Source organism: Kogia breviceps, chromosome 19, assembly GCF_026419965.1.
Source record: "Kogia breviceps isolate mKogBre1 chromosome 19, mKogBre1 haplotype 1, whole genome shotgun sequence".
In the NCBI taxonomy this organism is placed as follows: Eukaryota; Metazoa; Chordata; class Mammalia; order Artiodactyla; family Physeteridae; genus Kogia; species Kogia breviceps.
Window position 1 is genome coordinate 55,580,260 of NC_081328.1, and position 12,288 is coordinate 55,592,547.

A 12,288-nucleotide genomic window follows, 5' to 3' on the forward strand; every position below is an offset into this window, starting at 1 on the left:
TACTCAGGTCTCTCTGAGGCAGGCGCTCTCGCTGGGGAGTCTCCCAGGGAAGAGAGCACTTGAACTGGGTCCAGAAGGGTGGGTCCATAATGTCCAGGTGGAAAAGGAAAAGGGTGCTGTGAAAGGGAGCGGCAGGTGCAAAGGTGTGGACTGTGAAAGGGCCTCGAGGCAGTGGCCCGCCAAGCAGCAGGTCAGGCAGAGCTTGCAAGCTAAGGAGCTGGCTTTCATCGTGGTGGCCAGAAGGGAACAGCAACGGCACTCTTAGAGCAGGAGGAGGATGGTAAATGTTTCGTAGGAAGATACTTAGCAGCAGGGTAAGGGAGCAGGTGTTGTCAGAGTACCCACAAGAGATATGTAGCCTCCAAAACAAAGCAGTTCACTCGGATGAGGACAGAAGGCCAGGCAGGGGAGGCGCGAAGGCAGAATAACAGGACTTAGTGGGCAGGAACTAGGGGGAAGATCATTTACGACAGACATCACCCCAGGTGTCTGTAGCTCACGGGGAGAGCTCTCGGTCCCACCAAGCACACCTCTGTGAACGCCGACAGCAACTTCTCGTCCTCAGATTACTAGCTCTACGTCAGGAAAGTCACAGGTGTGGCGTGCTCAGCAGACCAAACTCTAATGAGTTTAAAGATCTGATTATTACAGTAGAGAAGGTGAGCTCCGGACAATTTCTAGTATCAGTTATTTTAAAGTTCCAAACACATAAGGTTGCCCTACTTTAAAATAAGACTCAACACAAATCCCAGGCCATTCCCAACCAAGTTCTTTCCCTGTAAAAGAACAGAGGAGTCATCATAAAGCCTAGATACTATTTTCCCCCAGAGATCAAATGTATAGGCATTCCCCCAGGCCAACCAAAGTCAGGTTCCAAGATGCTCCACTACATATGGTGACCAACTCACGCCGCATTGCCCTGGACGTTCCTGGCTTTAAAACTGAAAACCCACACGCTGGGAACCCACTCAGTCCCAGGCAACTCTGCACAGTTGGCCCTTCCACAACGAACAAAGATCCAGATGATAGATTTTCTAGCCTATGTTAACAAGTATGAGACAAAGAAGAGCAAAGGAACCATTAGATCAGGGGTTTTTAGGGACTTAGTGTTCGTGTCCATTTAACTTTCACAGTATTTCAATGGGGCCCATTTTAAAGATAAGTAAACTGAGAATCAGAAAGCTAAGTGATGCACAAGGCTACGTAACAGCCAGTCCCAAACGGAAAGCTTTTAAGAATCACTTGATTCCTCCCACCTTGAGTATGGCAACTTGTAATCCTTAAGTAAATGTCTGGTGAGCGCAGAGGTTCTTCCCATAAGGGAAACTGGGGCAGGGCAAGAGTTAGAACCCCATCCTACAAACACCAGACCTACAGCCTGCTGCGTCCTGAAATAGAAGAGCTTATCATCATAGCAAGAGAATTAATGGTTCTCTCTCTTTAAGTAAGTTTTACTTGGGGCTACCAATGTTTGTCTACGTAATTAATTACCATTCTTCTCCAGACATATTTTTTTAAATCATTAACAGCAATTTCAAGCATTAGAATCTTCCCTAAGTCAGCTTCGTCTTTTTCTTTGGTCATATACGATCCCTTACTTGCTCTCCTAGAAACCTAAATTCTGAAGTGTGAACCATGCACAACCCAACATAATTTTAGCAGGAATATCATTACCATCATTAAAATGCTTTGGGTCCTTTGAACGGTAAGCACACATTTACAAACCTTTTTGTATTTCTGAAACATGCAGCAGAGACATCAGATGTTCTCTGAATACACATGAGTTCCCCCACTTCCGAGCCTCCCTTGCCGTTTGTTCTGGCCAATGGGATGTGAGTAGAAGTGACAGGTGCCACTCCTGGTTTAGGAATTAGTTAGTGAAAAGCCCACATTGGAATCTCTGGTTCTCTCTTCTCCTGCCATAAACACCTTCAAAGTCCACGTGTCCTACGTGGCATTGCTGAAGGAGGGTAGTCTAAGACTCATCCAATTTTATCTGATACAGAAGGAGTGAAACAGCATTTTGTGTTAAGTCACTGAGAGCTGCCAGTTACTTTGATAGCTTACCCTGGCTACTTTCTTTTTTTTTTCTTTCTTTTCTCTCAATTATGATATTTCTTGTGTGAGTCTTAGGAAAAAAACATCCAAATTTTAAAAACGGCAGAAGGTCGACTGTGTCTTTCAGTGACACGTTAGAGCGATTGTTCTTGAAGTGTGGTCCCTGGATCGCCAGTATCAGCGTCACCTGAGGCCTCTGTTAGACATGCCAGGATCTCCCCGCCACACACCTACTGAAGGAGAAACTGAGGCTGGGTCCACTAATCTAGTTTCTACAAGCCCTGGAGGTGATTCTGACGCAGGCTTAGATGTGGGAACCGTTGTTCCGGAGCGCTCTCTAATTGTTGAGTAAGGCCCGGGCTCCATGAAGTGGTGTGTTAACTTGCGTGAACATCTGTACAGATGCAAATGACTTCTGTCTGGTACCAAAAATAACCTCAACGGTTACAGTCCTATGGCCCTGAAAGATTAACAGGTTTTTTCCCTAAACTATCAACACTGTACCAACAATCTTTGTAAATCCTGTCTTGATTTTTCTCCTGTGAACCAGCTTGGCTACCCTCATTAATGAATTACATCATTGGTCAATATGTGTTCCCTATATATTTGTATGAGTCACATTTTTAACTCTTTAGAAATCGTACTTTGACAATGGTGACTTGGATAAACAACGTGAAATATTCTAGAACTCCACAGAAGTATAAAGCTTGAGAAGGGCAAAAGTAAAACGTGAAAATTGCACTCAGAGATTCTACCCGAACCCTGAGAAAGTCTACTTAATAATCACCAAGTCTGTAAAAGAATCAACTAGCTACTTGTGCTTTGGGGGGCGGGGGAGGGGGGCGGCTTTACATTTTTACCTTTATATAGTCCACAAAGGTGTGAAGTAAGTTAGGCTCATGTAAATACATAAAGGCTGCTCAAGAATAAGTAGGTTCAAGATAGTAATTAGTCAGAGAAAGAAGCAGCATTTTCTTTCTTTTCTTTTCTTTTGTTGACACATAGTTGATTTACAATATTGTGTTAATTTCTGCTGTACAGCAAAGTGATTCAGACATACATATACATATATATATCCCTTCTTTTTCATATTCTTTTCCATTATGATTTATCACAGGATATTGAATACAGTTCCCTGTGCTCTACAGTAGGAGCTTGTTGTTTCTCCATCCTGTATATAATAGTTTGCCTCTGCGAACCCCAAACTCCCAATCCACCCCTCCCCCACCCCCTTGACAACTACATGTCTGAGTCCGTTTCTTTTTTTGTCTTTAATTTTTATTGGAGTATAAGTGATTTAAAATGTTGTGTTAGTTTCTGCTGTACAGCGAAGTGACTCAGTTATGCATATACCTATACCCACTCTTTTTTAGATTCTTTTCCCATATAGGTCACTACAGAGTATTGAGTAGAGTTCCCTGTGCTCTACAGTAGGTCCTTACTACTTATCTGTTTTATATATAGTAGTGTGTATGTGTCAATCCCAACCTCCCAGTTTATCCCTCTCCCCCCTTCCCCCTTAGTAACCGTAAGTTTGGGTCTGTTTCTATTTCGTAGATAAGTTCATTTGTGTCGTATTTTAGATTCCACATGTAGGTGATGTCGTGTGGTATTTGTCTTTCTCTGTCTGACTTACTTCGCTTAGTATGATCATCTCCGGATCCATCCATGTTACCGCAAATGGCATGATTGCATTCTTTTTTATTTTTATGTAACGTTCCATTGTATATATGTACCACACAGAAGCAGCATTTTCTGTCTCAACACTGTTGATATCAGGCCCTGATCATTTTCTGCAGCCGAAGGTCGTCCTGTGCGTCGTATAATGTTTAATAGCCTATCTGACCTCTGCCCGCTAGATGCTGGTAGCAACCCCCATCCTGTGTGACAAGCAGAACTGCTCGTAGATGTTGCCTGATATTCTCTAGGGAGCAACAGCTCTCCTAGTGGAGACTCCCTGGGTTAGAGGAGTGTTCAAAGAGCAAAAGGAGGTGCTTTTGACATTTGCAATGATAAATCCTGGCAGATTTCCACACTGTAGCTACCCAGCTGGGACACACCTTCTCACTTCTATCGCTTTCTAATTCATTCATTGGGACCTTTAGAAACTCTTGACAAGATTCTAAACTGTATAAGAAAAGGGAAAAAACATGGGGAAAAAGAAGAATGTAATCTAAAAATGAAAAAATAAAGAGAAAACAGTGAGAATGGGATACACAAGAGCGTAAGACAAGATAGAAAGTAAAGGACTAGGAATTACACACGTTATAATGGTCCAACTTCATCAACTCTCTCTTCTGAAGAAAATGAATAGAGCAATGGGATGGTGAAGGGGTCAGTAATATGCACCCAGTATATTCCATTTGCTCCCCCGTGCTTCCCAGCCCTCCTTGCAGCCGGTTTGACCCGTGTGATCGGTTCTGGCCACCGAAATATGAGACGTGAAATATGTCATTTCAGGCTGAGGCAGTGAGGCGCTCCCTTGTCATGGAGACTGGTGACAAGGCCATCTTCTCCAGATGGTACAACCATCGATGGCGGAGCCTCCATCAGGCCAGGTCACCGAGTCTCTGAGAGGGGTGGGGTTTCCTGACGATTCATTAGGGACATGGAGCTCGGGCAAGGAATAATATTTTTCTTGTATTAAGCCACTGAAATTTGGAGGTGTTTTGCAACCTAGTCTAAGCTGACGAACACAGTGAGGATAATAACTCCACTCCAATGAAAAGGCTCCTAAAGTCCTCAGAATTCAAATCCCAATTTTTCTTCATCAAATTGCCCATTTGCCAAATTACTTTTTTTTTAATTTTTGTTTTATATTGGAGTCGAGTTGATTTACAATGTTGCGTTAGTTTCAGGTGTACAGCACTGTGCTTTCGTGTAAATATACATATATCTATCGTTTTTCAGGTTCTTTTCCCATATAGGTTATTACAGAGTATTGAGTAGAGTCCCCTGTGCTCTACAGTAGGTCCTCGTTGGTTACCTATTTTATATACAGTAGTGTGTACGTATGTTGATCCCAATCTCCTCATTTCTCCCTCGCCGCCCCCCCCCCCCCCGCCTTTCCTCTTTGGTAACCATAAGTTTGTTCTCTGTGTCTGTGACTCTGTTTCTGTTTCGTAAATAAGTGCATTTGTATCATTTTTTTAGATTCCGCATGTAAGTGACGTCAGACGATACTTGTCTTTGTCTGACTTGCTTCACTTACTATGATAATCTCAAAACTTTAAAATTTTGTATAAATGGACGAGATATGGAATTCAGAGGCCACACTTCCCCCCAATAGGGGAAAACTGAATCGACTCAAAAATCACCAAGTAATGTTTTACTACAGTATAATCAGAATTCCACGCATGCATCTAAGCCGGGTTTAGATGACAGAATTCCACAGGGTGAAACAAGATTACTAAACAGCGACAATAATACCAAATAACAATAATAATATAAGCATTTTGGTTGCGGGCCTAAGATGTGCCCAGAACTACATTATCTGCTTTCTTTAGTTATGACATGTAATAATCATCACAACAAGTCTACAAATTAGATATTGAGGCAAGCACAGTTGGCTGCCCACTCAGTTTGCTATAACAAAATCACAGTTTTGCTCTGAAAATGGGTGGCAGGGCTGGTGGGCCCCTCCACCAGCCTCAGAAGATGAAAAGCAATTGATTAGTGGATGCCTGGCACACACCCCTAGATATAATCATGCTTGTTTACATTTTCCCAGGGTTAAGAAAAGAAAAAGAGGAGTATAGACCAGAGACCATATGCAGCCCACGAAGCCAAAATATGCACAATCAGACTCTTTACAGAAAAAGTTTGCTAACCCCTATTTTATGCCAACCGTGGTAAATTAACGCCTTTTGCCAATATGGGTTTGAGGGGGAATAAGGAACACAGCTTTTGGCTCCAGGTTTGCAATCTGAGAAGTCTTCTGGGAGCTCCTGGAAAGCTTTTCCTTCCTGATTAAAATAATAATAAGACCCAGGGGAGAAATGTCCCCTTCTTTTCCTGCCTTTTGATGTTGTCATGTGACATCATGATATTTGGGGCTACAGAGCAGCCATCCTGTGACCAGGAAGAAAAAGTCAAGGAAATCACGAATTGAAGGGATACCCTCCCAAGCCAGGGCAGGGCTAAACTGGTGAATTAACCAGCTCCGGAGGGGTGCCTCTGCAGGTATTCTTGTAGAGGGAGTAAGAAACCCCCGTTGTGCAACCACTTTCGCTGGTATTCAGCTACTTGCAGTGGACAGAATCCTGTTCTCTTTCCATGGCCCCTCAGTAAACGAAGTCACATCCCCAGCATATATAATGGACCTTGAGAAGCTGCAGTAGTTATTAGACGCTCTGCGCCCAGCTGCAACACCCTTCAGAACCTCGTAGGCTGCGCCCCACGCCCCCCAGAATCATGATTCTCTAACCCTCGCTTAGGAGAGAAAGCTCTAAATCTTTGAAGTTCAGCCTTGAATAGTAAATACTTGAGCAATTCCAGCATCACAAGGTTAGAATCTTGCATTTACAAAGTGCAAAAAAAAAAAAAATTGTGAACCATATGCTGTTGACACAATCCCTTAAAAATGTTGCTACTTACAAAGTATTATTATCCCCAGATACATGTTTTCAGAATAATTTTGACATATCTTTATAAAAGTTCCTTGAATTTACCTTTTCAATTGCCCTGGGTCTCCCTATGTGACACAGAAATCACCTTGAGCAGTCAAGTAGGCTCTGTGTGAGAAACATCATCAAATGTGTACGCGGCCATGACTACATTAGAAGGTTATTCCCTCTGGACACAGTCAGAGCATCTGTCCTGGTCATTTACTCTGGTCAAGACTGGCTCCTGTGGGTAATGACTTAATCACTGGAGCCTGGAAGCTTTCACCACGCTCAAAGGCTGTCACTGCACCCGGTGATGGAAAAAGCGCTTCTGGCTGGGAATGCAGACGCCAGCCAAGTCACAATACCTTCCTGATCTTTCTTTTCTTGCGTCTGCCACAACAAAGAATTCCGACTGTGGCACTGAGAAATAAGTTTGTCTGAATACAGCCCTTAAAATCTGAGGAATTCCATTTTCATAGTTATAACCTGTGGGCCATAAATGGTTATCGACGCAGGTTAAATTTCCCTCTTCATTTCAGCATCTAGGACAATGTGTTGGGGACATTTTTTTTTCCTTTAAATCCAAGGCAGTGGTTCTTAACCTTGGCCGTACATTGGCATCCCCAGGGAGCTTTAGAATATAATGATGCCTGGGCCTGCCTCTGGAGTTCTGATTAATTGTTCCAAATGCAGCCTGGGTGTCGGGGTGTCTAAAAGATCCCCCAGGTGATTCTAACATACAGTCAAAGCTGAGAAGCACTGACCCAAGGTCAGTGGCCAATAGAACAAAATGTAATTAAAGAGCCACCCCAGGAGAAAAATAGCTAAACTGCATTTACAAAGGGCTAACAGAGAGAACAGAACTAGAAGAGGTTCCTCCTACAGTTGAACACTTCCAAAATAACAGGAAATCGATTATTATTAATAAGCAGCTAAAAATACACACACACTAACAATTATTTAGAAAAAGGAGAGAGGGACTTCCCTGGAGGTCCGGTGGTTAAGACTCCGTACTTCCACTGCAGGGGGCGCGGGTTCGATCCCTGGTCGGGGAGCTAAGATCCCGCGAGCCGCGTGGTGCGGCCAAGATAAACAAATAAACAATAAAGAGAGACAGGAGAGAGGTGGCTAGGAGAAGGAGACCAGACGTAAGGAAGGAGGGTGAGTGCGTCTGGCCGCCTTGGCCGTAAATCTTACCCACGCCTCCTTGTCCACACCTTCCTTAAACTGCACATCAGAATCATTTTTGAAGTGCACCCAGCTCCTCAAGACCCGAGTCCAGGGGCTCAGCAAACCACCGCCCATCGGCCAGATTTGGCCTGTCGCCTGCTTTGGTAAATAAAATTTTGCTGGAACACCGCACACTCACTCATTATCTGCCTGCTTTCACTCTGTGACGGCAGAGATGCAAAGGAAACCCTAGGCCCACAGACCCTCCCGCCTGCCTCTACGGGAGCAGTTTTCCGCCCGACGCTCCCGTCTGTCATCTCATCCATTAGCGCACCAGGCGTCAGTGTGCCTGCCTCTTCTGCTCTCCCACCCGCGCACGTCCAAGAAATCTGCACTTCTGCTCCTGCCAAAGTCCTCTGCTCTTCTGCTCAGGCCCGTCCAAGGGCACTGCGGTGGCTCCAGGGGCCCCTCTGCCCCAGTTCGCTTGGAGTCTGCTCGGCTCTGACCAGGACACCTCAGGGGCCTGGCTGACTGTCCCTCTGTGCGATACCAGCTTTCAGGCAAAAAAAAAAAAAAAAATAGCACCAAAGTCCTTACCAATTTGCTAGAATCGAATGTCCTCATGTTAGAAGCCAACTAAGATATCTGACATGCCCTCCTCCACAACCTAAGTTCAGACCTCCCTTATCAGCTCCTGGTTTTCCCTGATGAAACTTCGTTTTCTTCATTTGCTTTTACTCCCTTGCCAAGACCTAGGTAATGCATTTCTCAATTATCCCCATAGTACTGCTATTTCTTAGCAAAACTTTTACCATGGTAGCAAAAACCAGGGGTGATTCCAAAAGCCCCTTTATTATTATTTGCTTTCCTTCACATCTGTATCTTTAAATACAGGGGGAAGCTCTAATTGAACTTTTTGGAAGGGAGATGGAAAGGAAAGACATGAGAATCTATTGCTATCTAGAATTAAAGTTTCCATAGGAGACGGGACGGGTTTTACAGACAATATGAAGTGTATTTGCTCCTAAGATAAGAGTTCTTCTCTGCCCATCAGTAAAGGACTATCTCCACGTTTGCAATCTGGTACTGACTTGTGGACGCAATACCCAGATGCCCTGGGCAGAGACAGAGGAGGAAGGCATCTCACGCTTCCTTTCCCCTTCTCCTGATACCATTCCTTTGCTCATAATACCAAATCGACCTTGGCACTACTGACATTTGGGGCCTGGTAATGCTCTGTTGCGGAGCTGCCCTGTGCATGGCGGGATGTCTGCCAGCCTCTCTGACCTCTACTCCCAAAATGCCAAGAGCACACACACAAACACACAGCCCCTCCCACTTATACCACCAAGACTGTTTCTGGATGCGGCCTAATGCAGCCTCGGGGGCAGCGCCGGCCCTGAGCTGAAAACCACCAGGGGAGGGGAACCGGTCCCACAGGCCTACCTGCTCACTAGCTGCCCCTCCCCCACCTCCTCCTTCCTCGGGGCTGCTCCTCTATCGAGGCCTCCATCACCTCTGACCTGGAAGACAGCCACACTCTCCCATCTGGTTTCCCGGCTGCCCTCCCCGCATGGGGCTCACAGACCCTCCAAACTGCCACTGGGGTGCGGTGGGTGCTGGGGTGGAACACCCAGAGTGGCCTTCAGGCCTGAGGCACGCCCTCCCCACTTGCGGAGCTTCTCCTGGGAGTGTCCTCAGTTGCGGCGCCACTTCCCAGTGGCCACGCACCCCTCCAAAGGGCCAGCCTCATCCAGTGATGGCGGCTGTATAAAGGCCTGACCCCTGTGCCTCTGGGCGGGACCCTTGGGGTGAACCCATCCAGCTCCAAAGCATCCCTGTGGCCCGGGCCCTATCAGCTTAGTCTGTCCCCTCTTCCTTCTGTCCAGGCATGTTTCATTCACTCCCCTTCCATTCTACTCCCAAGGACGCCCCCCAGAAACCTCCTGCATGGAAAGCTCCCTCTCTGGGTCTGTTTCCTGAGGGACAAAACCAAAGACACAGAGTTCTCTTCCTACGTTACAAAGCTGATCGTGACGCTCCCCTGCCAGCATCCTGCACTGGCTCCCATGGCCTACATGGAGGGGCCCCGAAGAATAACGATCGGAGGGGCACACAGGGCATCACCATCAGCAGGGCACTGAGAAAGCCCTCTTCGGGAGGATAAAAGCCCTGACGCTTGCCGATTTCCATGGTGTAAATATTTCCACCACTGTCAATTTCAAGCTACCCACAGTTTAACAAGCAGATTGCACAATTACTGGCTACTTAATAAATAAACGGCTTTCGTGAACCAGACACAAGCCAGTGCCAGCATGCTGCTGATAACCCCCGACTGTGCAGTCTTGTTGTTAATTCTCATTGTCCTTCACTCATACTTCACTTCAGCCAGGACAAATTCTTGCCATTCTCAGACCACCAGGATGCTTTGAGGTTCTGTGCCCTTATTCACGCTGTTTTCTGTCTAGACTATGCTTCCTTTCCCTGACTGACTCACGCCGACCAACTCAATGTTCTGGATTCAGCTCAAATAAAATCCCTTCCGTAAACATTTTTCAAGATTCACCCCTGCCCATCCCGTTTCACTCACAGGTTCACTAGAACCCTCTTGGTTTTGTGTTCACAAGTACCAAAACTACTTTGCTATCGTATTTCATTATATATACATGTGTGCATTTACAAGACTGTACTGTCTAGACTGTAATTACTCTGAGGGCAGGATCATATTTATATTTTTCTTGCATCGAAGGTGCTCACAAAATGTGTTTTTTGATGAAACTAAAACACTGGCCTCAACTTCCTAGCTCAACTTTATCATGAAACACAGATCTTAAGAGAAAAAGTGCTCCGGAAGACATTTTTTCTCAAGGAAAAACTGCACTGTTACCCCAAACTGGAACAATGGGTTTGACCCCCTGCCCCCGACCTCCGACATGCTACACAGAGGCCGAGCACAGATGAAGGCTGGGCCAGAGCACGACCTCCACGGCTGCATCCCAAACCCAAGGGTCTCGGAAGGGAACGGAAAAGCACTGAAAACAAGAGAGACGTTCGGAGGCCCGAGGAGATGGGCAGGTGGCCAACTGGTTAGCTTCTGGCCGGGCAACGTGGAGACCAGGCCTTCCAAACGCTACTGCCCCAGACCCAGAGCCGTCCAGGTGCCTGCTGTGCTTCAGATTTAGATCAAGCTGCTCATATTCACTCTGTACCTACTCCTAGGAAAACACTACATCTTTTTTTTTTTTACTTTTTTTTTTTTTTTTTTGCGGTATGCGGGCCTCTCACCGCTGTGGCCTCTCCCGTCGCGGAGCACAGGCTCCGGACGCGCAGGCTCAGCGGCCACGGCTCACGGGCCCAGCCGCTCCGCGGCACGTGGGATCTTCCCGGACCGGGGCACGAACCCGTGTCCCCTGCGTCAGCAGGCGGACTCTCAACCACTGCACCACCAGGGAAGCCCTACATCTTTAAATGAAGGATAGAAATGACAACTAACCACTCAGGACAGTCTAAGCAATAATAATCAGCCTTTGCTTTTAAGTCAAAACCAAAAATGCACTCCCCTCTCCCCCTCCCCCGCAGAAAAAACTCCACAGAAACACATAAGAATAAACTCTTTTTCTCCTACTGACTTTTCTGTTGAAGTATAGTTGATTTACAATACTATATTCGTTTCAGATGTACAGCATAGTGACTCAGTATTTTTACAGATTATACTCCATTAAATGTTGTTACAATCATAATAAACTCTTGCATAGCACCTGCGTGCTGTATACCAGCTCTGTCTTAAAGGCTTTACATTTATTAACTCTATATGAATGGTTTATACACTATATGTTATATGTTATAATATTATATATAATTTGAGTGATATACTATTATGATATATAACATATATGTTATAAATATATTATATGATGTTATATAATGCATAACTGTAATAATACATTGTATTGACATATGATGTTCTTTTACGTGTGGTATGTTGTAAATATATAAAACATATATCACATAATAGAATCTTCACATCAGCCTTGTTTCCAGAGTACTAGTATTATCCCCATTTTACAGATTGAGAAACAGAAATGTTAAGTCACGTGCCTGAGGCTACACAGCTAATTAGGGGAGAGCTGGGGTTGAAACCCAGGCAGCCTGGCTCCAAAATCGATGGTCTTAATCATGCTAAAAAGGAGGAGAAAAACAGGCTCCTTTCACCCCTGTCCTCAGAGGACTGGTGATGTCACTTTCAAAGCTGTGACCCCGGAGTGCCAGCCTCTGCCCTAGACCTGGACACAGCACGCGTGGCTGATCACGCTCGGCCAGCCCTGCAACACCTACAAACGCCCCAGTTGTGAGGGGAGCCTTCCACTCGGCAACTTCAGCATGTGGGAAAAAGCCGTGAACCCCAAGGACAGGAGCCACCAGAGGCAAAAAGGGGAAGGAGAGCACCTCCACC

At 45.6% G+C, this 12,288-nt stretch overlaps 1 protein-coding gene across 18 annotated transcripts in view; it reads right to left on the reverse strand.

Annotated features, from left to right (window-relative positions):
• Positions 1-12,288, reverse strand: part of MAP2K6 (mitogen-activated protein kinase kinase 6) — a 116,024-nt gene that overhangs the window by 75,619 nt on the left and 28,117 nt on the right. The window contains exon 1 of one of the 18 annotated variants that reach the window (XM_067020761.1): positions 8,035-8,141. The exons of the other annotated variants lie outside the window; for them this stretch is intronic. Coding sequence (XP_066876862.1) covers positions 8,035-8,038 — 4 coding nt within the window. The 5' untranslated portion in view covers positions 8,039-8,141. Of the gene's footprint in view, positions 1-8,034; positions 8,142-12,288 lie in introns of those variants that run through there. 18 annotated transcript variants of the gene reach the window in all.